The sequence below is a fragment of the Fusarium proliferatum genome (assembly GCF_900067095.1).
Source record: "Fusarium proliferatum ET1 genome assembly, contig: FPRO_scaffold004, whole genome shotgun sequence".
NCBI lineage: Eukaryota > Fungi > Ascomycota > Sordariomycetes > Hypocreales > Nectriaceae > Fusarium > Fusarium proliferatum.
Window position 1 is genome coordinate 359,568 of NW_022194793.1, and position 21,931 is coordinate 381,498.

Below are 21,931 nucleotides of genomic sequence, written 5' to 3' on the forward strand. Positions count from 1 at the left end.
CGTCATAGCATAGCATACCTAGCATTGCATTGCCTTGCCTTGCCTGCCTTGCATCGCATTCACTGCCTTGCGTTGCGCTCCAGTTCCGAGCTCTCTTTTTTTTGGAGAATACCATTTTTGCTCGCGGCAGCACTTGGTCTCTTATTCCCTGCCCTTTGCGCCACTCGACATTGTCGAGCCTTGGCTGAAGCGCCTGCATTGATTAAGTTGCTCTGCTACTGCCACGCCCGTCTCTATATCGTGAGGTTTACTCTCTCAGGTGCCTGCCTTAACGTCACCGATTCTTCCGCCTCGGTCGCAGCTTCTTCAAAATGGTACGTTCCAGTCTGCTGCTGCCCCTTCCCGTGCAATCTTGTTCCATGCAGCTTGCCGCGACTGCCATGGTCGCTGGAGAGCAACTCGTGCGGTCCCATCAACACAGCTGCGTCATCCTCCTGGCTCTGCGATCGTCACATATTATGCAACTTCGATTTGACCTCACCACATCTTCTTGACATGAAGCATTGCGCAGACTTCTCTACCTAGTGCCCTGAAGACATCATCACCTCCAATAGCCTACCAGCTGCCCCTCACCACCCACACTAACCCCAGTCACTCCCGATGCCGACATCATGACCTCGTTTCATCGCCGCCTGTGCTTTCGCTCAGGGCTCAACGCTGACCGTCGCAATTTGCTGCAGACTCACGATATCAACTCACCCAACGACATGGTCATGGACACGGACGATTATATCGGCGTGGCCAACGAGCCAGAGAAGGTCGCCATCATTAACCCCGATAACCTCGAACAAAGCGAAGTCGACCAGCTGCAAGATCTGCCCATGGCAAACGACGGTGCGTACTCCTTTCACTACCTAATTGACTCCTTATATTTGGTGCAGACCCTAGGCATCATATGTTTTCTGTCGTGATCGCCCTTCCTGGAACTATTTAGGCTAACTGTCATGCCTCTAGATGAAGCCATGAGAGAGCTCTGTCTTCCACCCCTCATCGATGAACCGAAAATACTTGGAGACTACGAATACACATGGACTGTCGAAAACTGGCGAAGTTTGAATAAGAAGGAACATGGTCCTATTTTCCAAGCTGGTGGCTTCCCATGGTGCGCCTAGATTAATCCCGGAACTGCCGTTACTCTTCATGCTGACGTTCCACTCCCATAGGCGAATTCTGCTTTTCCCACACGGCAATAACATCGACCAATGCTCTATTTATCTCGAACATGGCTTCGACGCTGATAGTGTTCCCGATAACTGGAGCTGCTGTGTTCAATTTGCGCTCGTCCTATGGAACCCGAACGACCCCAGCCTATATGTCCATCACACTGCCCACCATCGATTCACTAAGGAAGAAGGTGATTGGGGTTTTACTAGATTTGTTGAGCACCGCCGAATGTTTAATGTACCATGGGAGGGCAGCAGCCGACCCCTCTGCGAAAATGATACTGCCAACATCACCGCCTATCTTCGCCTCGTCGAGGATGAGACGGGTGTTTTGTGGCACAACTTCGCCAATTACGATTCCAAGAAGGAGACTGGGTACGTTGGGCTCAAGAATCAGGGTGCCACCTGCTATCTGAATTCCTTGATGCAATCACTCTATTTCACAAACAAGTTCAGAAAGGTAGTGTCTCTCAGCTGTTCTCTTGTATACTAGTAGCTGACTTCTATAGGCCATCTACGAAATTCCTACGGAGGCCGACCCCAGTATGACAAACAGTGCTTATACACTGCAAAGACTTTTCTACCAGTTACAAACGTCAGACCAGGCAGTTGGAACCACGGAGCTCACGAAATCTTTCGGCTGGGACACACGACATATCTTCGAACAACAGGATGTGCAGGAGTTTTCACGCAAGCTCATGGAGAGGATGGAAGACAAGATGAAGGGAACTGCATCGGAGAATGTCCTGCCAGAAATGTTCAGTGGCAAGATCAAGACGTACATCTCATGTATCAACGTCGACTATGAATCCAGCCGAATCGAGGACTTTTGGGACATTCAGCTGAATGTCAGTGGTAATAAGCATCTGCTCGAGAGTTTTGAGGACTACGTTCAGGTCGAAAAGATGGATGGAGAAAATCAATACTTTGCTGGTGACCAGTACAAGCTCCAGGATGCGAACAAAGGTGTCATTTTCAACAGCTTTCCTGACGTACTCCATCTACAACTGAAACGCTTCGAGTACGATATCCAGCGCGATACCATGATGAAGATCAATGATCGATACGAGTTCCCCGAGTTTTTCGACGCTGCGCCGTACCTATCCGAGGATGCCGACAAATCTGTTCCATGGACGTATCAGCTTCACAGCGTTCTAGTCCACAGCGGTGATCTGAACGCAGGTCATTACTATGCCTTTTTGAAGCCTGAAAAGGACGGATGGTTCTATAAGTACGACGATGATAAGGTCACCAAAGCGACTATGCGCGAAGTGTTGGAAGAGAATTTTGGTGGAGAGTATCAAACATCCAACGGTTACCCGCGTGCGCCTGTGCAAAAGAAGGCTCCCATTATGCGCCAAAACAGCGCATACATGTTGGTGTATATCCGCCAATCTCGTATAGATGATATCCTGTGTCCGGTTACCAAGGATCATATTCCGCTTCATCTTAGTAAGTATTTTGGCATTCTTCCTTTGTCACCTTGCTAACCACCGCAGGGCAAAAATTTGAGGAAGAGACTGTTCAGCGGGAGGCCCGTAAGAAAGAACAGCGAGAGGCGCATCTATACATGTGGGCCAAGGTTATCACTGATTACTCGTTTCAGCAATTTGGCGGCACAGATTTGTGTCAGTTTGATGCAAAGCCTGAGGATCCCGCTGCGCCCAAGTTCTATCGTGTGCGTCGCGCGATGACCATGGAGGAGTTTGTTGCGCAAGTTGCATCAGATATGGGCGAAGATCCACGAAGGGTACGACTTTGGCTCATGGTCAATCGACAGAATAAGACAGTTCGCCCTGACCAACCCATCATGGATTTGCGACCTACAGTCGACGAGACTTTCTCCCGTTCCGCTGCCCACAGAGATGCTAGTTTACGTGTGTGGGCTGAGGTTGCCGAGGAGGTCAATGCTGACGGAGAGCCAATCTGGCCATCTTACCAGAGTCAACCCAATGGTGTCATCGTCAAGAATGACACCATCTTACTTCTCCTTAAGCACTTCGATATCGATGCCCAGACGCTGCGGGGTGTCGGCCATGTCTACATTTCCAAGGACAAGAAAGTCGAAGAACTGCTACCAATGATCCTGAAGAAAATGGGATGGGGAGAGAAGCTACCTGCCGAGGAGAAGCTTCTGCTTTGGGAAGTAAGAAAACTAATGACCTTGGATGACGGGCGGTAACTAACTCAAAATAGGAGATCAAGCCTACTATGATTGAACCTCTCAAGCCCAAGCAGTCGCTGAAGGTTGCCGAATTGCAAGACGGAGACATTATCTGCTTCCAGCGAACCAAGGCTGGCGTCGAAAAGCGCGCCGGTGAAAAGATTTCGCAAGAAACGTGTGTTGTTGCAGTATACAATGTGGGCCATTCATTTACTAACATGTTTTCAGAAGTAACACATCTGATCATTTCGAGGATGCGCGTGAATACTACGATTTCCTCGAGAATAGGCGAACCGTTAAGTTCCACCCGCATCCCAGTCGATGTGACCAGGCGCAGTATCCCCCGTTCGATCTCGTGCTTAACACTAAGATAACTTATGACATGCTTTCAGAGCGTGTTGGAGCGTATTTGGACGTGAACCCGACACATATTCGGTTTTGGACAGTGAATGCCTCGACGCAAAACCCCAAAACGCCGGTTAGACGCGGAGCAAACCCAACACTACGACAGATTCTCAGCCCTATGGGTTCAACTGCTCTCAACTCCACTCAAAGAGATGATGCCTTTTATTTTGAAGTTCTTGAGATGAGTTTAACAGAACTCGACACCAAGAAGAGCATCAAGGTCAATTTGCTGAGTGAAGGCATCACCAAAGAGGTATTTTTGAGTCTCATGGTCTTTCGACAATGCGGCTAACCGTGTACGCAGGATACATACGATCTGCTCGTCCCCAAAACAGGAACTATTGACGATTTAGTCGAGGTTTTGATAAGAAAGGCGCAAATACCAAGCGAGACGGATGGCGGAAGAATCCGCATTTACGAAACTAGCTCCAACCGCTTCTACCGCGAGCCTCTACGCGAACACCCCGTTATTAACTTGAACGAGTTTGCGAAGATCTATGCAGAACGAGTTCCTCAAGAGGAGCTCAATGCCGACGATACCCATTTTATTCATGTCTTCCACTTCCACAACGACGTTAGCCGCGTTCATGGCGTGCCTTTCAAGTTTCTGGTCATCGAGGTGAGTGCCCTTGATACTGAGACGCATCAATGTATTAACATGGTGGTAGGGCGAGAGCTTTGCAGATACCAAGAAGCGATTGGAGAAGCGAACCGGAATCAAAGGCAAGAGTTTTGAGAAGATCAAAATCGCTGTTGTGCGACGAGCCAATTACTCAAAACCCCAATATCTCAATGACGGTAAGTGCCATCTTTTTGCCTTTGACTTGTTATGTAACTAACAACATGATTTAAGATGATGTGCTATCAAGTTTCATACAAGGGGAAGACGACTACCTCGGCCTTGACCATGTAGATAGAACGAGGACATTGAGGAACGGCGTTGGGGACCTGTTCCTTAAATAAATGGTGCCGAACGGGGAGGAGATCATGTTAGTTCGAGAACATGTAAGCAATGAGGCAATGAGTGTCGCCGATGATGAGGCAGAGACACTAAGTATCTAGCATATATGCCTGCTTGCCGCTTGGAAACCGCAGGCGTTCAAGCATCGTACATTCGCAGTCAAAAAGTATTGGTGCTGCTGTTCAACTGACGAGCACAAAGCCGTGGAAATGAGTATACGCAGGGGCGCATTACATGAGCGTCTGAGGTGAGAGGAGGGCTTTGCCCAGTCATGATGACGAATGGATGGAAAGGCATGCGAAGTGAAAGCATGAATTAAGGTGGATTAGGGCGATGATTACGGCATAAATTTCATTCTTACTATTCATTCCAATTGTTCGTGCTCGATCATGATATTTCACATGTGCATGTTCTGGGGGCTGGATATACGAAAGACACCACAAAACGTCAATTCTATGTATTGCCATAAAGGAGGGCAAGCATGATGCTAAATCGTAAAGGAATCTTATTATTGACTTGGAGTTTTCAAGATTGTGTACAACTATTAAATCTACCAGTCTCAATATCTTGACATATAAGATATTATGTGATGCCAATTCTAATCCAAGTATGATATCGATGTCTGTGCTGTTAAGTAAACCAGACCCCAGAGGTGACTATATAATCTGAAATTTGCAGCAAGGTTGCCACCAAAGAAAGCAATTTGGCGCAGTGGAAGCGCGGTATGTTTACCATTATCTGCAATATCAAACCATTACTAATAGACGCAGCCGGGCTCATAACCCGGAGGTCGCACGATCGAAACGTGCAATTGCTAAATATTCTTTTTTACATTTTTTCGAGTCTGATAGCATTATAAGAGTATTCACTCATATCTGTTTATTCTTTTGACAAGTCCTTGTAATTGAAGAGAACTGTTAACCTTACAATTTACTACCTTTCTGTTGTTAAGGAATTAGTTTTTTATTTCTATATACTAAGTCTCAATCAATCTAATAGAGAGGTACTAAGAACAGCTATATCTAGATACGTTAATTATTAAACAATGAACAGGTAAGTTTGCTTGGTTGCCACCATTCATATGATGGCTTGCGTATCACGGGGTCCGGGCAATAACAAACCCAGGCTATCCCATTACAAAACAACGACCCATTCGGTTCCAGAGCAAATCTTGTTGATAAACAGTTGACATGAAGGCTGTGAAGTTGGGGGTGGTTTGTGAAATTGCAGGTAGTTCTGTGCGCCCCTGAGATGATTAAAAGACAGTTGCAATGAATCACAGAGATAGGAGCGATACAGTTCTGGCAGCATGATATTAAAGTTTAATGAGGCATATATCGAATGCCGAGAAGCTTAAAGAATTGAAAGCCTATGGCTCTTAGTGTCTCTATTTCTTCTGCTCTCAACGAGACACTTTATGTTACGAGGCTTTAGTGACAGTATCACCATGCAGGCAGCGCCTCCTTGACAGCAGTCTCGGCTTTCAACCTACCTAGTGTGAATATTCAAAGGAAAACAGAATAAAAGCACTAAGGAGTAATGCTTTAGAATAAGCTGACTCATAAATCGGACAGAACGAAACCTTGATGCGCTTTTGATGCACCAAAGCCCTCTGAGAATTATGCACACTAGATGGTATTTACCTGCCAATATTTGCATCATCAACAACTGAAAGAAGCATTCCAAGATTAGAGAACCATATGTTCCAGCTATCTTCCTGCATGGCCTTTGCGGCATGTCGGAGCGTTAGAGGAACCCCTGAGTCTGCTCAGACTCGACTATTTCTCAGCCCAATAAGACGGACATGCAGCAGCTATTGGACCAGATTGCTACAGAAATACTTCGGCAGCGCTTTAATACGAGTTGGAGATATTTCCTATCAAGAAAAACCGACTCATTCTAAGGATTTCCTAAACTTCTTCAGCAAGATCATCATGAAGTTGTAATGGTTACTCCTTCAGCTTTCAGCTTGATATTGAGAACAAGTTGCCGGAGGTGAACCAACTCAACGGTTTTGTAATCTCCCTATCGTTCGGAACATGATGCAAGGATGTAGTCAACGTCGCTTTCGGTGGTTATGTCGGCGACGAGTGCACCCTTGCTAACGAGCTTACACGTTTCGTGAGAATTCACATCTTGTTGACTCTACCAACCAATAATAGACTCATGACCAAAATGGAAGAGTCGTACAATTCATCCTGAGATTCCCATAAGAACCCGATATGATCATAGCCTTGGGCAATCATCGACTGTAAGTGTTTAACGTTTGGGGAGCCGTGTGCATGCCTGCAGCAGCGAGCATTCGACCGACTTCATCCAATACTAACGGACGAGCTATCTTTAGCATGTGAAAAGGGTCCGATTCAAAGTTGACTTTGTAATCAGAGAGGCAGCTCCCTTGAGGACGAATGTGGATATTGGAAAGCTCTAGCAGCTCCGGTGGAGGACCCCTACAATGTCCCTCTTCCCTCACATTATTAACTGATAACGTTGGGGGAGACTCTGTGCTTATGTGCATTGCATTGGTAGCGTTAGTCAATGTTCCACAACGGTCTTGGCAAGCCGTTTGCTCGCTGTGATTACCAATACAAAACATCTATCCATCAATGTTCTTATTTCAGAAACAGTTCACAAAGAGCAGAGCAAATTACTGTGACTCTTACGGCGTAAACAGTTCCACTTTCTTATAATACTGGAAACATCCGACAAGCCCGGAGACGACTCTTATACGCGTTCACTGGTTCAGGTACCCGGGCTTTAGGTGTATGACACAATGCAACAGTGAAAGATGGATGGAATTCAGAGTTTTGCGGCGCTAAAATCCGATGGATTACGCTGCAATGTCCGGCCGGGAGAAGGGATCTGCGACTTGGCATGAATCTGTTAAAGTAAAATATGTGGGGCCTTATCTCAGATCCCGAGTCAGCAACTCCACAAACTCCATAACGTTAGGCACAAAGATTCGGAAACAAGCTAAACTCCATGAGCTCAGCAGTCTGCAGCACATCCACACGCTAACTGAGCTCTGGAGAAGTGACAGAGAAGAATGGTTGACACTATTGCCTGTTACGGTTAACAACTGAGCAGGTTATTTTGGATACTCTTCGTCTAAATCCCTTCCATCTCCCTTAGCGTACCGGAGACACTCTTTACGTCACCCCTAGGGGGGGGGGAAAGGTGCATAACTAGGGGTCATTATAAATACAATTATTCTCAGGATTGAGGCGTTGAGAAGTCATCATTGCGTGCTACAAAAGCTCCTGCCTGTCCTGCAGCTCTCCGTTGTGAAGCTTATCTTCACCGGTCTTTCCCCTTTCATAGCCAAACACTTGATAGGACAGACCTACAGAGATAATAACTGCATACAAATATCAACGCGGTGCCGCTCACCGGCTGCACGTCATAGTCTCTTCCCTAATAACCACAACCTACCCAGCTTTTCTTAATCTTTTTAATCTCGTACAATCGCCGTCAACATGTTGGGAAACACAGTAGACGGCGATGCTCTTCGCCGCACACAATCTTCTATGTGGCAACAGCAACAACAACCCATTTCTCAACAAACTGTTGAAGGTGGACAACATAATCCTACAAGCAGCAGCTCCTCCGAATCAGGTGTCGTCCAAGAAGGAAAATGGGGTGAGCGTGGACAGGAAGATGTCACTGCTCAAGAGGCCATGCAAGAATTCGAGTCTCTACGTCACAACTTGATGAGCCTACACAAGACAAGAACGACAGACACACACGCAAGCAAAGCTCAGAGTAGACGGACGAGTACTGCTGCTCGAGTTCGGTCAGAGAAACATGACGACGATGATGGTTCCAAGACCGATGTGGAAGCTGGCCCTGAAGAGAGTGAGGGTTTCGAACTCGGCCGCTTCATGCGAGAAGGCCATTTCGAAAAGCGCTCCGAGGAGGAGGGATCCTTGAAGAGAGTTGGTGTTGTGTATGAGAACCTCACTGTCAAAGGCGTCGGAAGCACAGCAACTTTTGTTCGAACCGTACCCGATGCTATCCTTGGTACATTCGGTCCCGATCTCTACAATGTCCTCACCAGATACTTTCCTTCTCTCCGGATTGGAAAGCCCCCAACCCGAACACTCATCAACGACTTCACCGGGTGCGTTCGTGATGGCGAGATGATGCTCGTCCTGGGGCGACCTGGCGCTGGGTGCAGTACGTTCCTCAAAGCTATTAGTAACAATCGCGAATCATATGCCGCCGTTGAAGGAGAAGTTTCGTACAGCGGTATCTCTGCTGCTGAGCAGAAAAAGCACTACAGGGGCGAGGTCAACTACAACGGCGAAGACGATGTTCACTTTGCTACTCTGAGCGTGTGGAAGACTCTCGCTTTTGCGCTTACCAACAAGACCAAAATCAAGGAGAAGGCCGATATTCCGGTTATCGTGGATGCTCTCATGAAAATGTTTGGTATCAGTCATACAAGAGATACTGTGGTTGGTGATGACTTCACTCGAGGTGTCTCCGGCGGTGAACGAAAGCGAGTTTCAATTGCGGAAACACTGGCCTCCAAGTCTACCGTTATGGCATGGGATAACTCTACTCGAGGATTAGACGCATCGACCGCCCTCGACTACGCACGATCTCTGCGTATCATGACAGATATTAGCAACCGAACCACCCTCGTAACCTTGTACCAGGCGGGAGAGGGAATTTACGAGTTGATGGATAAGGTTCTGGTCATCGATCAAGGCCGACAGATCTTCTCCGGACCTGCCAACAAGGCAAAGCAGTATTTCATTGATCTTGGATTCGAATGTCCCGAACGACAGACGACAGCAGACTTCTTGACTGCCGTCACCGATCCGACCGAACGACGCTTCCGACCCGGGTTTGAACACCGCGCTCCCCGAACACCAGAAGAGCTTGAGTCGGCTTTCAGGAACTCACCACATTATCAAGAGCTCCTGGCTGATGTTGCTGCATATAAGGAGTCTCTTCACCAGTCTGACTACCAAGACGCCAAGAGGTTCCAGGGGGCTGTCCAGGAGTCGAAGTCAAAGCACGTCTCCGACAAGTCACCTTACACCATCTCATTCCCTCGGCAAGTGCTTGCTTGCACCAAGCGAGAAGCTTGGCTCCTGTTCGGCGATACCACAACACTCTGGACAAAGCTCTTCATCATCATCTCCAACGGTTTCATTGTTGGATCTCTCTTCTACGGGCAGACTGAGGATACTGCAAGTGCTTTCAGTCGTGGCGGTACCATCTTCTTCTCGATTCTCTTCTTGGGCTGGCTTCAGCTTTCTGAGCTCATGAAGGCTGTGTCGGGGCGTGCCGTCGTTGCCCGACACCACGACTATGCTTTCTATCGTCCTTCTGCTGTTTCCCTTGCTCGCGTTCTGCTCGACTTCCCTGTTATCGCTGTCCAGGTGTGCATCTTTGGTCTTATCATGTACTTCATGACTGGGCTTGATGTGGATGTATCAAAGTTCTGGATCTACATGCTCTTCGTTTATACCACAACCATCATGGTCACAGCCCTGTATCGCATGTTTGCCAGTTTATCCCCAGAGATTGACACAGCTGTGCGATTTTCGGGGATCTCTCTCAACCTGCTCATCATCTACACCGGATATGTCATCCCCAAAACTCAGTTGTTGAAGGATTATATTTGGTTCGGCTGGTTGTACTGGATCAACCCCATCAGCTACAGTTTTGAGGCTGTCTTGACCAACGAGCTGTCCGATAGAATTATGGAATGTGCTCCCTCCCAGCTAGTTCCTCAGGGACCCGGAGTCCAGTCTGGATATCAGGGATGTGCTATTAGCGGAGCTACAGTCAATGCCCAGTCAGTCTCGGGAAGCGATTATCTACAGGCTACCTACAACTACAGCCGATCAAACCTATGGCGAAACTTTGGTGTTGTAATTGCTTTTGCTGTTCTCTATATCCTCGTCACGGTATTGGCAACAGAGATGGTCAGCTTCACACAAGGTGGTGGTGGTGCCCTGATCTTCAAGAAGAGTCGCAAGGCTAAGGAACAAGCACGCAAAGCCGAATCCCCAGTCGATGACGAGAAAGTCGTTGGAAATGGCGCCAGCAGCTCTTCCGGCGTTGTCGCCGACCCCAGCCCCGGCAGTGAAGACGAAGCCTTGGAACAAATTACCGATAGCGAGTCTATCTTCACATGGCGTGATATCGAGTATACAGTTCCATATCTCGGTGGTGAGAAGAAACTTCTGAACAAGGTCAGCGGATACGCTAAGCCTGGTGTCATGGTCGCCCTTATGGGAGCTTCGGGTGCTGGCAAGACCACACTTCTCAACATTCTCTCCCAGCGTACAAGCATTGGGGTCGTTACAGGCGAGATGCTTGTCGATGGACGATCTCTTGGCGCTGACTTCCAGAGAAACACTGGATTCTGCCTTCAGGGTGACCTGCACGATACAACCCAAACTGTGAGAGAGGCCATTGAGTTCTCTGCCATCCTGCGACAGGACAAATCTGTCAGCCGTGCTGACAAGCTTGCGTACGTGGACAAGATTATCGACCTGCTGGAGCTCAATGACCTGCAAGATGCCGTTATCATGTGTCTCGGAGTGGAACAGCGTAAGCGTCTTACCATCGGCGTTGAATTGGCGGCCAAGCCTTCACTGCTTCTCTTCCTTGATGAGCCCACTTCTGGTCTTGACTCACAGTCTGCTTACTCCATTGTCCGTTTCCTCCGAAAGTTGAGCCGCGCTGGTCAGGCGATCATCTGCACCATTCATCAGCCGAGCTCTGTTCTTATTCAGCAGTTTGATATGGTCCTTGCTCTAAACCCTGGAGGTAACACATTCTACTTTGGCTCTATGGGTGAGAACGGAGAAGACGTCATCAAGTACTTCTCAGACCGCGGTGCTCTCTGCCCTCCTAACAAGAACGTCGCCGAATTCATTCTCGAGACTGCTGCACGACCTCACAGGCGCCCTGACGGCACCAAAGTTGATTGGAATCAGGAATGGGTCGAAAGTGAGGAAGCTCAAAAAGTGCTTGAAGAAATTGATGGTCTCAAACGAGTTCGAAGTTCCGCAACCGAGGGGGTAGCTTCTTCAAACAAGGAGCACTCTGAATTTGCAGCACCAACTTGGCTTCAGACGGTCGAGTTGACCAAGCGCATGTTCCGACAACACTGGCGAGACCCCTCTTACATCTATGGAAAGTTCTTCATTGCGGTCATCTTTGGCATCTTCAATGGCTTCACCTTCTGGAAACTTGGCTACACGATGCAAGACATGCAGAACCGCATGTTCACTTGCTTCTTGATCGTGACAGTCCCCCCCACCATCGTCAATGGCGTCGTCCCAAAGTTTTTTACCAACATGGCGCTTTGGCAAGCCCGAGAATATCCTTCTCGTATCTACGGATGGTTTGCTTTCTGTACTGCCAACATTGTTTCTGATATCCCAGCGGCCGTAGTGTCAGCAGTGTTGTACTTTGTGTTGTGGTACTGGCCCACTGGACTTCCAACAGAGAGCTCTGTTTCAGGCTATACGTTTCTGATGACTCTTCTCATCTTCCTCTTCATGACAAGCTGGGGACAATGGATCTGCGCCTTTGCCCCCAGCTTTACCGTTATCTCCAATGTAAGTTCTGCCCAAGTGCTGCCCTCGATAACATATCTTTTTGTACTAACAGCCTTAGGTCCTGCCCTTCTTCTTTGTCATGTTCGGTTTGTTCAACGGTGTTGTTCGTCCATATGCCTCACTTCCTGTCTTCTGGAGGTTCTGGATGTACTACGCCAACCCCTCTACATACTGGATTGGAGGCATTCTGGCAGCAACTCTTGATGGTACTCCAGTGGAATGTTCGTCCGAAGAGACTGCCAAGTTTGACGCTCCCCCAGGACAAACATGTCAAGAATATGCAGGAGCATTTGCAGATTCCGCCGGAGGATACCTCCTCAACCCCAACGCCACGAGTGCTTGCGAGTTCTGCCCAATGTCTTCTGGTAACGATTATCTAGCGTCACTCAATATTGATGCGAGTGACAAGTGGAGAGGTATGTTGATCTAACGAAGCCGTATTGACACAATGTACTAACATACTGCAGATTTTGGTATCTTCCTAGCATTCTGTGTGTCCAACTGGATGCTCGTTTACTTCTTTATTTACACAGTCCGTGTTCGGGGATGGAGCTTTGGCTTTGGAACGATCTTTGGAGGGTTGGGCAAGTTGGTTGATCTGATCAAGAAGCCATTTCAGCGACAGAAGGAGGAGTAGGAGACTGATTTAGCGAATGCAATTTAGAAAGGATATGGAAAAGTACCAGCGAGGATTTGAGATACAATAGACTAACCGGGCTAGCAAACGAAGAATCGTATAGCTCTTAATACTACATCTAATATGAGTTCGTTATACTCTTCAGCAATAACTGTGACAAATTCTATCTGCCGAATGTACCCCAGAACAAAGTATGTTGAAGTAGAATCTCATCTATCCAACCCTTCCCAAAAGGCTCACTCATCACTCAGCATCACGCTTCATAGCCTCCTGAACCCAAACCGATCTCTCCCTCCCCAGCTTCTTGAGCTCTTCGTCGGGCAACTCATTGAGCTGGAGGTAAATATGAGGAGTGGGCACATTGCGTCCTCTCTCAAACCCAGGACGCTCAAGGAGCCTGTACATCCAGTTCTTGACGTGAGGAAACTCGTCAATCTGGGAGAGGCCACTGTACTCTACAGGTGGAAATTAGCTGCCTGAATGTGCAAAATCCCTGAGTGAAAGGCTTACTGTATGCGGTAGTCCATGGCCAAATGGCGATGTCGGCAATGCTGAGGTGATCGCCAACGAGATATCCAGATGGATTTTCTGCAAGAGCCTTGTCCATCGTTCGGTAGAGGCGGCGCGTTTCGTTGACGTATCGGTCCAGGGCATAGGGATAATCACCAAAAGCAGACACTGTGTATATCAGATCAGTTACTCCTTTTATCTTGCCTCAATACTGGGAACGTACTCTCAAAGTGGTTTGCCTGGCCCTGCATAGGACCGAGACCACTGACTTGCCAAAAGAGCTATGGGGGCTTCGATTAGATATCTCTTCAGGAGTAACTCGTAGGTATCAGGCTTACCCAGCTCGCCATCTGCCAGTACTCTTTGGTACCACGGGGATACGAGATCTTGTGGTCCTTGTCATACCGTTCCACAAGATACTGCAAGATGGCACCACTTTCCCAGATCTTGATTTCGTTTCCATGCTCGTCTTTGTCGACGATGGCTGGGATACGACCGTTCGGGTTGATTTCAAGAAACCACTCCTCTTTCTGTTCGTGTTCGAATAGTTTGATTGTACGAGCCTAAATATATGGACTACGTGAGAAGTAGACATAAATGTTTTGGGATTAGGGTTTGTACGTTGTACTTCAAGCCCAGTTCCTCAAGTGCAATGGAGATCTTGAGTGGGTTGGGAGTGCCTTCGCAGTAGAAAGTGATCGTATTCTCGGCTGACATGGTGGTGTAGGGTCTAAATCTGAGCAAATATTTGATGATAGTTAGAGGTCAAATGTTGATGTTTTTTTTCTTCGATTCTGAATTTTCGATGCTTCTCTTTGCTGATGGCTCTTGGTTCATATTTATACACAGCGTTCAAAAGTCGAGATCATTATTCATTATTCTTGCCTACATAAACCAAGCATCAATTTGACAACTTCTTTTACTCCAAAGGGTTCATGGTATCACAAAAGAGGCTTAAAAGGATACAGATCGACTGTGTCACAGCATTCACCTTGATCATAATTGCTGTTGGTCACTTGCCAAAAAAGGGCAATGGTAAGTCAAAAATGGAAAAGATGTAGTAAGAATACTTGTATATCAACCTAAAACGGCAAATGGTGCGCAGGAAAAGGTAATGATCGATCTTTTGCGCTATTGCTTGGAACCTGGTGTGATTATCAATCTGGTCAGCTTCCGCGGAGCCTTTGAAATCAGACGCCCAAGACAAAGACACTCAACTTGCAGTGGGCCTTGCTTAGTTTTTGTCACCTTAGATTCTAGTGTTAGACTTTAATTGACTGAAATTACTGTTTGCGTGGTTTTCCCAACCCAATTCCCTGAAGCTTTGTCTTTTATGACACATGTTTAGTTGGTGTCACGATGGCAGGGATGAATAAGCCTTCGGAGAAGAAACGACTCCTCTTTATTAATGCCAATGAAAATAATTTCCATTCACGTAGAAATCGCCATAAGTCAGTTGATTCCGAGGCTCGTCGGCATGTTATGCTTGATATTGGCCGGACCCGACGAAAGCCTTCAAAGGACCGCCAGTTTGTCACCCTGACATGGCAGGCACAAAAGGACACAGGCAAACAAGAAAGTCCAAAGAGAAGACACTATGGTCTTTTTGAAACACCCGAGAAGTTCCAGGTCACAATGAGCACACCTAGGTTGCATGCATTGGCTGTCTTCGAGAGGGAATGGGGAGAGGATTCGTTCTCGGCATACGGTTTTACTCTTATCATGACCACGGGGCAAAATGCGATGAGCGGCAGTGAGTGAACCCAAGTCCTATTATAATCCATCGAGGTATCTTGGACGTACTGAACCTGGGTATACAGCGTATTTGACAAATACGTTTTGGTCCCCTTTCGCCTTCAGGAAGTCTGCCTTTCTGAAGCACTACCAGCAAATCTTTAGTTCACCAGAGGTTCTTGTCCCATTATACCGTCAATCATCTTTAGAACTCAAGGCAATGGCGCTGGAGCGCTCACTGATGACAATTCAGTGTATCGAGTCCAGACTTGCAAGCTCTGATACAAGTTGGGCAACATCAGACAGCGTTATCAGTGCTGTTCTGGCATTGATCTGCTACAATGTAAGTGTCGTACATATATGTAATGCTTCTTGGTCATGTAACTGAAATCATGGTAGTTTTCCAACCTAGATTTCGACCAAGCGATGGTTCACATCAGGGGTATTTGGATGGTGATTGAGGCCAGGGGCGGCATTTCTACTGTAGAGAATAATCAGGACCTATTCCTCATGGTATCGTGGTAAGTACGAAGTCCTCCTGCTACTTCAACCGTTAAATTCATCAGCGACTTAATGGTCCTCCAGGGTCGACATCACGGCAGCACTTCTGCATAACACGAAACCCTTATTTCCACTACCCATGAGGATGGACGCATCCGTTCGCCCAGGCCTGAGTACGCTCCCAGATCCGCTTTTTTGCCTCCTTGACGGCTATTCATTGTATGATGAGCGCTTTCTTGCGGTTCTTGCATGTATGGGAGACTTGAATTCACTTGCCACATTCCTCCGGACCGGCGAGATGACTAAGGGCGATGCCATCTGGAGTGATGGAGAGCAAATTAATCTCCTTTTGAATCCCATGGCGCATGACTTGCTAAACCAACAACTATCGGAACCTGAGCAGTCCAATACACCTTTTGAAATAATCTTGGAGTCACTTCGGCTTGGGGCTATCATCTGGATCATACAGACGAAGCGAAGGTGCCGCTGTTATCCCGGCACTGCTCAAACACATATCACATCGCTCCTCAGAATATTATCAAAGGATGCAGAAGCTGATTCTCCATGGAACTGCCGTGCAGACCTGCAGGTTGTTCGTCTCTGGCTCCTGGTTCTCTGCAGTGTCAGCGAACCGAGTGGCCAGGACTATGCGACCTTGATGCAAATAATAGCTTCCGAAATGAAAGAACTGAACCTTGTGACTTGGAGCCAGCTTGTTTCTGTCATACAAGGAATGCCCTGGATCTACTCGAGGAACGTGCCAGACGTGAGCATCTCGTGATGCTGGTTCAGGGGTATATTGGAACCGTTTCTCTTTGCCCTCAGACCATGTGGTACTAGTCAGTGATCTAGGGCTCATGGTGTATACTGACCGTGAATCACTGTCAAATCTATTGTATGACGTGGCAGCTCATTCACTGATGCGTTCCTGAGAAACAAAAATCTCCACAATTCATACCATCGTTGCATCTTGATGCATCCTTTTCCTTCCATTGCTTTCTAGTTGCTTCCTTACTTTCTCAGCTTCTCTATATAATCTTCCTTCGTTCCATTCTCTCCTCTGATTGTCTTCCCTCGCATCCTTTCATTCACACATTCAAGCTTCACGGGTGTGTTGGATCCCAGCCTCTCGGGACTCAGACGATAAAACGCTTCAAGGTAAAGCAGTATTCTATGAATACTCTACGCTTCTTTTACTGATTATCGATTGCCAGATTGCCGGCCGTTGTGTCCTCGTCCTCTGTCGTCATACGCTCCCAAACGAAGCTTCGCCTGTGAAGCAATACACCTCAGGTAGAGTCTTTTGACTCATGGTATGTCACTTCCCTTCCGATCTTGAAACTCTTTATCACTAACAGTTTGTTGTTAGAGCCCGCTTTATCATACTGTTGCTATCGCTGTCGCAAGTCAAGTCCTCAATCATCGCGATTACTTCTGTGGTATGTTTCGCCTTATCATCCTCCATTTCCTCTCCCTAATGAAACATGGTCCTAGCAGTACCAATCTCACAATAAGACTCCCTTCAAGAAGAGGCCATATCGACCTTCATATTGGGGCCAACTTCGTCTCTTCGCCTTCTTTGGTCCCATTGGACTCTCCCGTTGCATCATGGAAGACCCCAATTTGACCGTTGATCGTCAGTCTCCAGGCGCTGTTTAGAAAGCAGCCAAGGAGAATACCAAGGACTCGACACTGCCCCATGAACCACAAGAGGGGTCAAACACAAGCACCAATGCCCCCATTGAGCCTGCTTTACCAAGCACAATTGGGGGTGTCACGACTCAAAAACCTGAGTCATCAGATGGCGATGCCGACCTTGAGGGGTCATCCTCGGTCTCTCAAGGAGAGGTAATTTCGAGACTTCAAGATAAGATCCGGGTGTTGGAATCCCTGCTGTGGGATAGCAGTGAGTCCAGCTCGGTTCTCACAACTCCTCATGCATCTTTGAAGCGAAAGATGCAGGAGGAGCTCTACAACCCCATCTCCAAGAAGATGAAGCCAGCATCCCAGGTTACCTTGGAAATGGGCTCGTTCTCACCCGAAGTCGCTGGTCGATACCTGAGTGTCGTCCACAACGAGGTGTTCCGTGTCGCAGGCAGAGCTGGGCTCATCAACCCAGCCGACTTTGACGTGGGATCAGATGGGGTCATTGGGTTGTCGAAACATGCCTTGAAAAAGGTATATTCAGACGACAAGTTCTAGACCGTTGCCGGAGACGTTGGTGGGTATTCAAGGGGTGGTTATAAAGGGGTCATTTTGGTGTGAGGGCTCATCTACACATCATGGGGTCATATAAGAGCTGCAATGGAGCCAATTTGGTCTTCTCTCTTCCACACGTCTTCAATGGGGTCTTTTCATTCAATAGAGTTCCAGCCATCTGCTCGGCGATTGATGGCATTTTCAAATAAGCACAAGTCAAGTTTACGTGTAGACAATCAGACTCAAGGAACTATAATACAGATCACACCTCATGTCCATCCAATCTTTTAAAGGGTCCAACTAGTGCCTTTAATGAGACCCATCAAGTTTGACTACATCAAATCTAGCATCTCCTGTTGTGCCACATCTGCCATTTCCCTTGAACATTAGCTGACAACACTTGTCATTTCACCCAACTTGTCCAACTTGTGGATATCGTCAGCCATAGTCTCCAGAATACTCTAGAACATGGCTCTAGACAGCTGAACAGGTAAGTATTTATGCGAAGGCCATAACCAAGTGATTTCACATGAACTGCGGACCTCTTTCTTCGCTCGAGTTTTCCAACTTTGGGACTCAAATGAAACTCAGATATATATCCCTTCCTCAGCTGGCCCCTAGGACATTAAAAGAGACATCCTTTGAAGCTGGATATCTCAAAGACAACCTTCCCATTACTCCATCAAAGCGCAAGCGAGGAGCAACCGTGCAAGATAGGTAACATTAATCGGCTGGCCAACAAACCCGCCTACCTGAGTGTCGAGTTTAGTTCTGATGGGAGTCAGAGGGCAAAGAGTTCTGTCTTGTCTGGAGAGACAAGGCAGCAGGAGGGTCCCCATCGACTAAGTTACGTCAAGTACAAGGAAGGGATAACCAAGGCAAAAGCACTGGAATTCGAGACGCTATCACCAGATGGGACCGAGACGAGAGGTTCAGAGCGAAGGAATACAACACGAAAGTCATCGTTGCACTTGCCTGGATGCGAATCGTTAGATTTGCTGAGGCAGGGGCCCAAGACACCCATCCCCTATATTCCTCAGACCCTTCAGGTTAACGACAGAATGATGCCATGCAAACTTATCAGTGATGAGTTTGCAGAGTACTTTGAGGTGATAAAGGAGGTCTATAAGGGCCGTAGCAAAACCTAAGCATGCAATTTTCACTTCAACAAATAAATACTGTCTTAAATCATCACTATTATCAGGCCAGATAAAGACATGGAAACACTTTAAACTCACGATATAAGCATTGGCGGTGTAAGGGTTCTCTCTCAGCACGGGGAATTTTTCCCTTCACGATCGCGCACTCTCTCAAACGTACGTGGGCCACAGCGGGACGGCACGCGAGGTCTCCATTTTGGCTTTTCAGCCCTATGGGTCACTTCAACGTGTCTAACGGTTGATCAAGTATTCGATATTTGTGAGTCAGTTTGTGAAAATTCTGAACAGAACAGCGAGGTTGAGCATGGTTGAGTTGGCAATTGGTTGACTCAGGGCAGCAAACATCATCCATGTAAGTCGGGCCCTCGCTAAAGATGTGTACAGTAGCGAGTTAGGTTGTGCTGTAGAATACGCGAACTGTTGAATTGCTGTAGCCTCGGGCTTCACCGTCTGCTGATTTTTACATAAGTGGTCCTCCGTGGCAAAGTATGTGCTGTGCTGTGCTGTGCTGTAACGGTAACAGTTGCAGTTACAGCAAGACGTTGTTGTTGTTGTTGTTGTTGTTGTTGTTGGTATAAAGTCGTGCGTGTGCTCGCTCATGTATCTATCATGCAATCCAATCCAACCGGGATATTTCTCTGAGGTACTCAGCCTCTGTAACACAAGACAAGTGGATACACAAGGGTTGTACCATTTTTGCGAATTCACAAATAAATAGGTAATTAATTAAGCCTCCGTCACCTCATAGAGCAAGTCAACAATACTGAACCGTGCTGCTCGAAGCGACTCTCGCATATCGTTCGTCAATTTCACTGTGGAGGATCATCAATCAATACTGGACCCCCCTGCATCTTCAGTTTTCACTTCCAGCCCCTCCTCTCTACATACGTCTCTCCTCAGTTCAGTCCCGTTCAGGCCAGTTCGCCGCGAGATGCGCAGACTGCAGCAGAGAATCAGAACTCAACAAAGCCAAGCTCCAAGCTAAAACGAGAAGAAAAGACTCGGACTGGACGACACTCCCAGCTCTCAGGGGTTGCAACTGTACAGTGGTGGAGTAGCCACAAGAGACCCCTGAAACGCGCGAATCGTATCTCCAGCCACTCGAATTTACGGTGAAGAAGGATCATCGCGTGTGTGTCCCGTGCGTGCGTGCCCGCCGTGGCCCCTCCGAGACTTGACACTACTGTACCTCACTCGTACAGGACATACAGCTCTGACTTGCATCTCGTTCGCAGCAGCGCACATCTTTAGTCTCCTCGCTCGTTCCGATCCTGATTTTCCTCACAATTAAAGTGAGGATCAATCAACGGCACGACCCAATTCTCCAATTGAGTTAACAGCGCCCTTTTCTTTCCCGAATGCGCACAGTCTGAGGTTTCTCCCTCTCACTCTCTCTCACTCTCTCTCTCATTCTGAAACCTCACCACCAAAAACTTCCCAACGAGAATCCTCAAAAAATATGGGCTTCCTCGACTGGAACGACGGTGCCTCTGTCCTCTCAGGCAGATCTCGCCGTCACAAATCCTCTCGCTCTCACAAGAAACGCCGTTCGCGATCCCGCTCCCGCTCTAGCTCCCGTGAGCGTGGTCGTGGTGGTTTCGCCGATATGGCAGACTCCTTCTTTGGCGGAGATCGCTATGGCAAGCACAATTCCTCGCGCTCTTCATTCTTTGGGCTTGGCGGTAACAACAGCCGCTCCAGCTTCTTTGGAAACAGTAATTCTACCCCTCCCTCCCACCTCCCTCCCAGCCTCATACCTTGAGGTCGAAATGTTGCTAACTAGCTGACTCCCTAGGTCGCTCGTCTTACTACAAGCGCTCCCCACGTCAAGGCTTTGTCCAGAAGACATACAAGCAGCTCAAACGCCTCCTCCGCGACCTCGTCCACTGGGCTAAGCGCCACCCATGGAAGGTCTTCTTCGTCGTTATCATGCCCCTCATCACGGGCGGAGCTCTGACTGCTCTTCTTGCCCGCTTCGGCCTCCGTATCCCACCAGCCATTGAGCGCATGCTCGGTGTCGCCTCCAAGGCTGCCACCGGCGATTCCTCCGGCCTCGTAGGCGAAGCTGTCCGCATGGCCAGCGGTTTCGGCGGCAACAGCGCTGTTCGCGTAGAGCGCGACACGCACTCCTACAGCGGTGGCGGCGGTGGTGGCGATACTTGGGGCGGTTTTGCTGATATGGCCAAGAAGTGGATGTGAAGTTACTTCAGCGAGATGGCGTCTTTGCTTCGGACTTTTTGACACTACCTTTTTTGACTGACGAGACGCACGCAATTGGCTTTGCTTGAGGCGTTTCAGGAACGGAACGGAACGGAATGGAATGGTAGGGATTTACTTGGGAGGATTATTGTGCCCTCATCGCCATATTACTGGTGCTTTTACATAGAGACTGCAAGGCAGCATTCTTGAATATATCTCACGACTTAATGACCCCTGACTATTTGGCTTTGTACCTGTCTGGAGAATGTGATCACCTTCTTCCCAACCTCTACAATATCATCCTTGTCCCGAAACAGACCCAACATTCATCATGTCAGGAATAGGGTTACGAGGCATACCTCACTCACGTCGTAAAATTCAAGCTCAGAGTCATTTCAGCACTATGTTCATTACTAGTTCTGTGCATTTACCAGCCGCCTCCGCAAAATACCTAGTTAGATCTCATATTGACAGCGGCATAGATGCCACATTTGGGTTATCCAACTCCCTGAGGAGTCAAAGTTACCCAAGTATCTGACTCAACCATCGGCCCTGTCGACCTGGGAGTCAGGTACCTGAGGCAATGCCAGATACCAATGCTATTCATGCAATCATTAACCTCTGCGCCCCATTCCGTTCCTCAAACTAAAATACTTGGGTTTCCATCGATCCAAGGCCCGTACCAGTTCGGTTGATGCCTTGCTTCTTG

The 21,931-nt window shown here is 47.9% G+C and overlaps 6 protein-coding genes and 1 non-coding gene across 7 annotated transcripts; 6 read left to right on the forward strand and 1 right to left on the reverse strand.

Moving 5' to 3' along the window:
* Positions 1–311: 311 nt before the first annotated feature.
* On the forward strand, positions 312–4,695 carry FPRO_04321 (putative ubiquitin-specific processing protease 21; the record flags this gene model as incomplete). Its single annotated transcript, XM_031229819.1, has 11 exons — positions 312–314; positions 681–834; positions 955–1,102; positions 1,164–1,623; positions 1,673–2,615; positions 2,663–3,309; positions 3,360–3,502; positions 3,556–3,985; positions 4,037–4,351; positions 4,401–4,530; positions 4,586–4,695. The coding sequence occupies 11 exons, from the start codon at positions 312–314 to the stop codon at positions 4,693–4,695; spliced, it is 3,483 nt and encodes a 1,160-aa protein (XP_031080017.1).
* A 695-nt stretch (positions 4,696–5,390) lies between these two features.
* Positions 5,391–5,510, forward strand: tRNA. Its single transcript has 2 exons — positions 5,391–5,427; positions 5,469–5,510. It is a non-coding gene (tRNA).
* Positions 5,511–8,169: 2,659 nt separating this feature from the next.
* On the forward strand, positions 8,170–12,919 carry FPRO_04322 (putative ATP-binding multidrug cassette transport protein; the record flags this gene model as incomplete). Its single annotated transcript, XM_031229820.1, has 3 exons — positions 8,170–12,282; positions 12,341–12,698; positions 12,750–12,919. The coding sequence occupies 3 exons, from the start codon at positions 8,170–8,172 to the stop codon at positions 12,917–12,919; spliced, it is 4,641 nt and encodes a 1,546-aa protein (XP_031080018.1).
* Positions 12,920–13,162: 243 nt separating this feature from the next.
* On the reverse strand, positions 13,163–14,146 carry FPRO_04323 (uncharacterized protein; the record flags this gene model as incomplete). The annotated part of the gene is made up of 5 exons (XM_031229821.1): positions 13,163–13,374; positions 13,430–13,597; positions 13,653–13,710; positions 13,768–13,992; positions 14,051–14,146. 5 exons carry the CDS (start codon positions 14,144–14,146, stop codon positions 13,163–13,165), a joined length of 759 nt encoding a protein of 252 aa, XP_031080019.1.
* Positions 14,147–14,788: 642 nt separating this feature from the next.
* On the forward strand, positions 14,789–16,445 carry FPRO_04324 (uncharacterized protein; the record flags this gene model as incomplete). Its single annotated transcript, XM_031229822.1, has 4 exons — positions 14,789–15,182; positions 15,250–15,506; positions 15,563–15,684; positions 15,749–16,445. The coding sequence occupies 4 exons, from the start codon at positions 14,789–14,791 to the stop codon at positions 16,443–16,445; spliced, it is 1,470 nt and encodes a 489-aa protein (XP_031080020.1).
* A 1,947-nt stretch (positions 16,446–18,392) lies between these two features.
* FPRO_04325 (uncharacterized protein) lies at positions 18,393–19,011 on the forward strand (the record flags this gene model as incomplete). Its single annotated transcript, XM_031229823.1, has 2 exons — positions 18,393–18,580; positions 18,633–19,011. 2 exons carry the CDS (start codon positions 18,393–18,395, stop codon positions 19,009–19,011), a joined length of 567 nt encoding a protein of 188 aa, XP_031080021.1.
* Positions 19,012–20,482: 1,471 nt separating this feature from the next.
* Positions 20,483–21,222, forward strand: FPRO_04326 (uncharacterized protein; the record flags this gene model as incomplete). The annotated part of the gene is made up of 2 exons (XM_031229824.1): positions 20,483–20,738; positions 20,819–21,222. 2 exons carry the CDS (start codon positions 20,483–20,485, stop codon positions 21,220–21,222), a joined length of 660 nt encoding a protein of 219 aa, XP_031080022.1.
* Between the last annotated feature and the right edge of the window lie 709 nt (positions 21,223–21,931).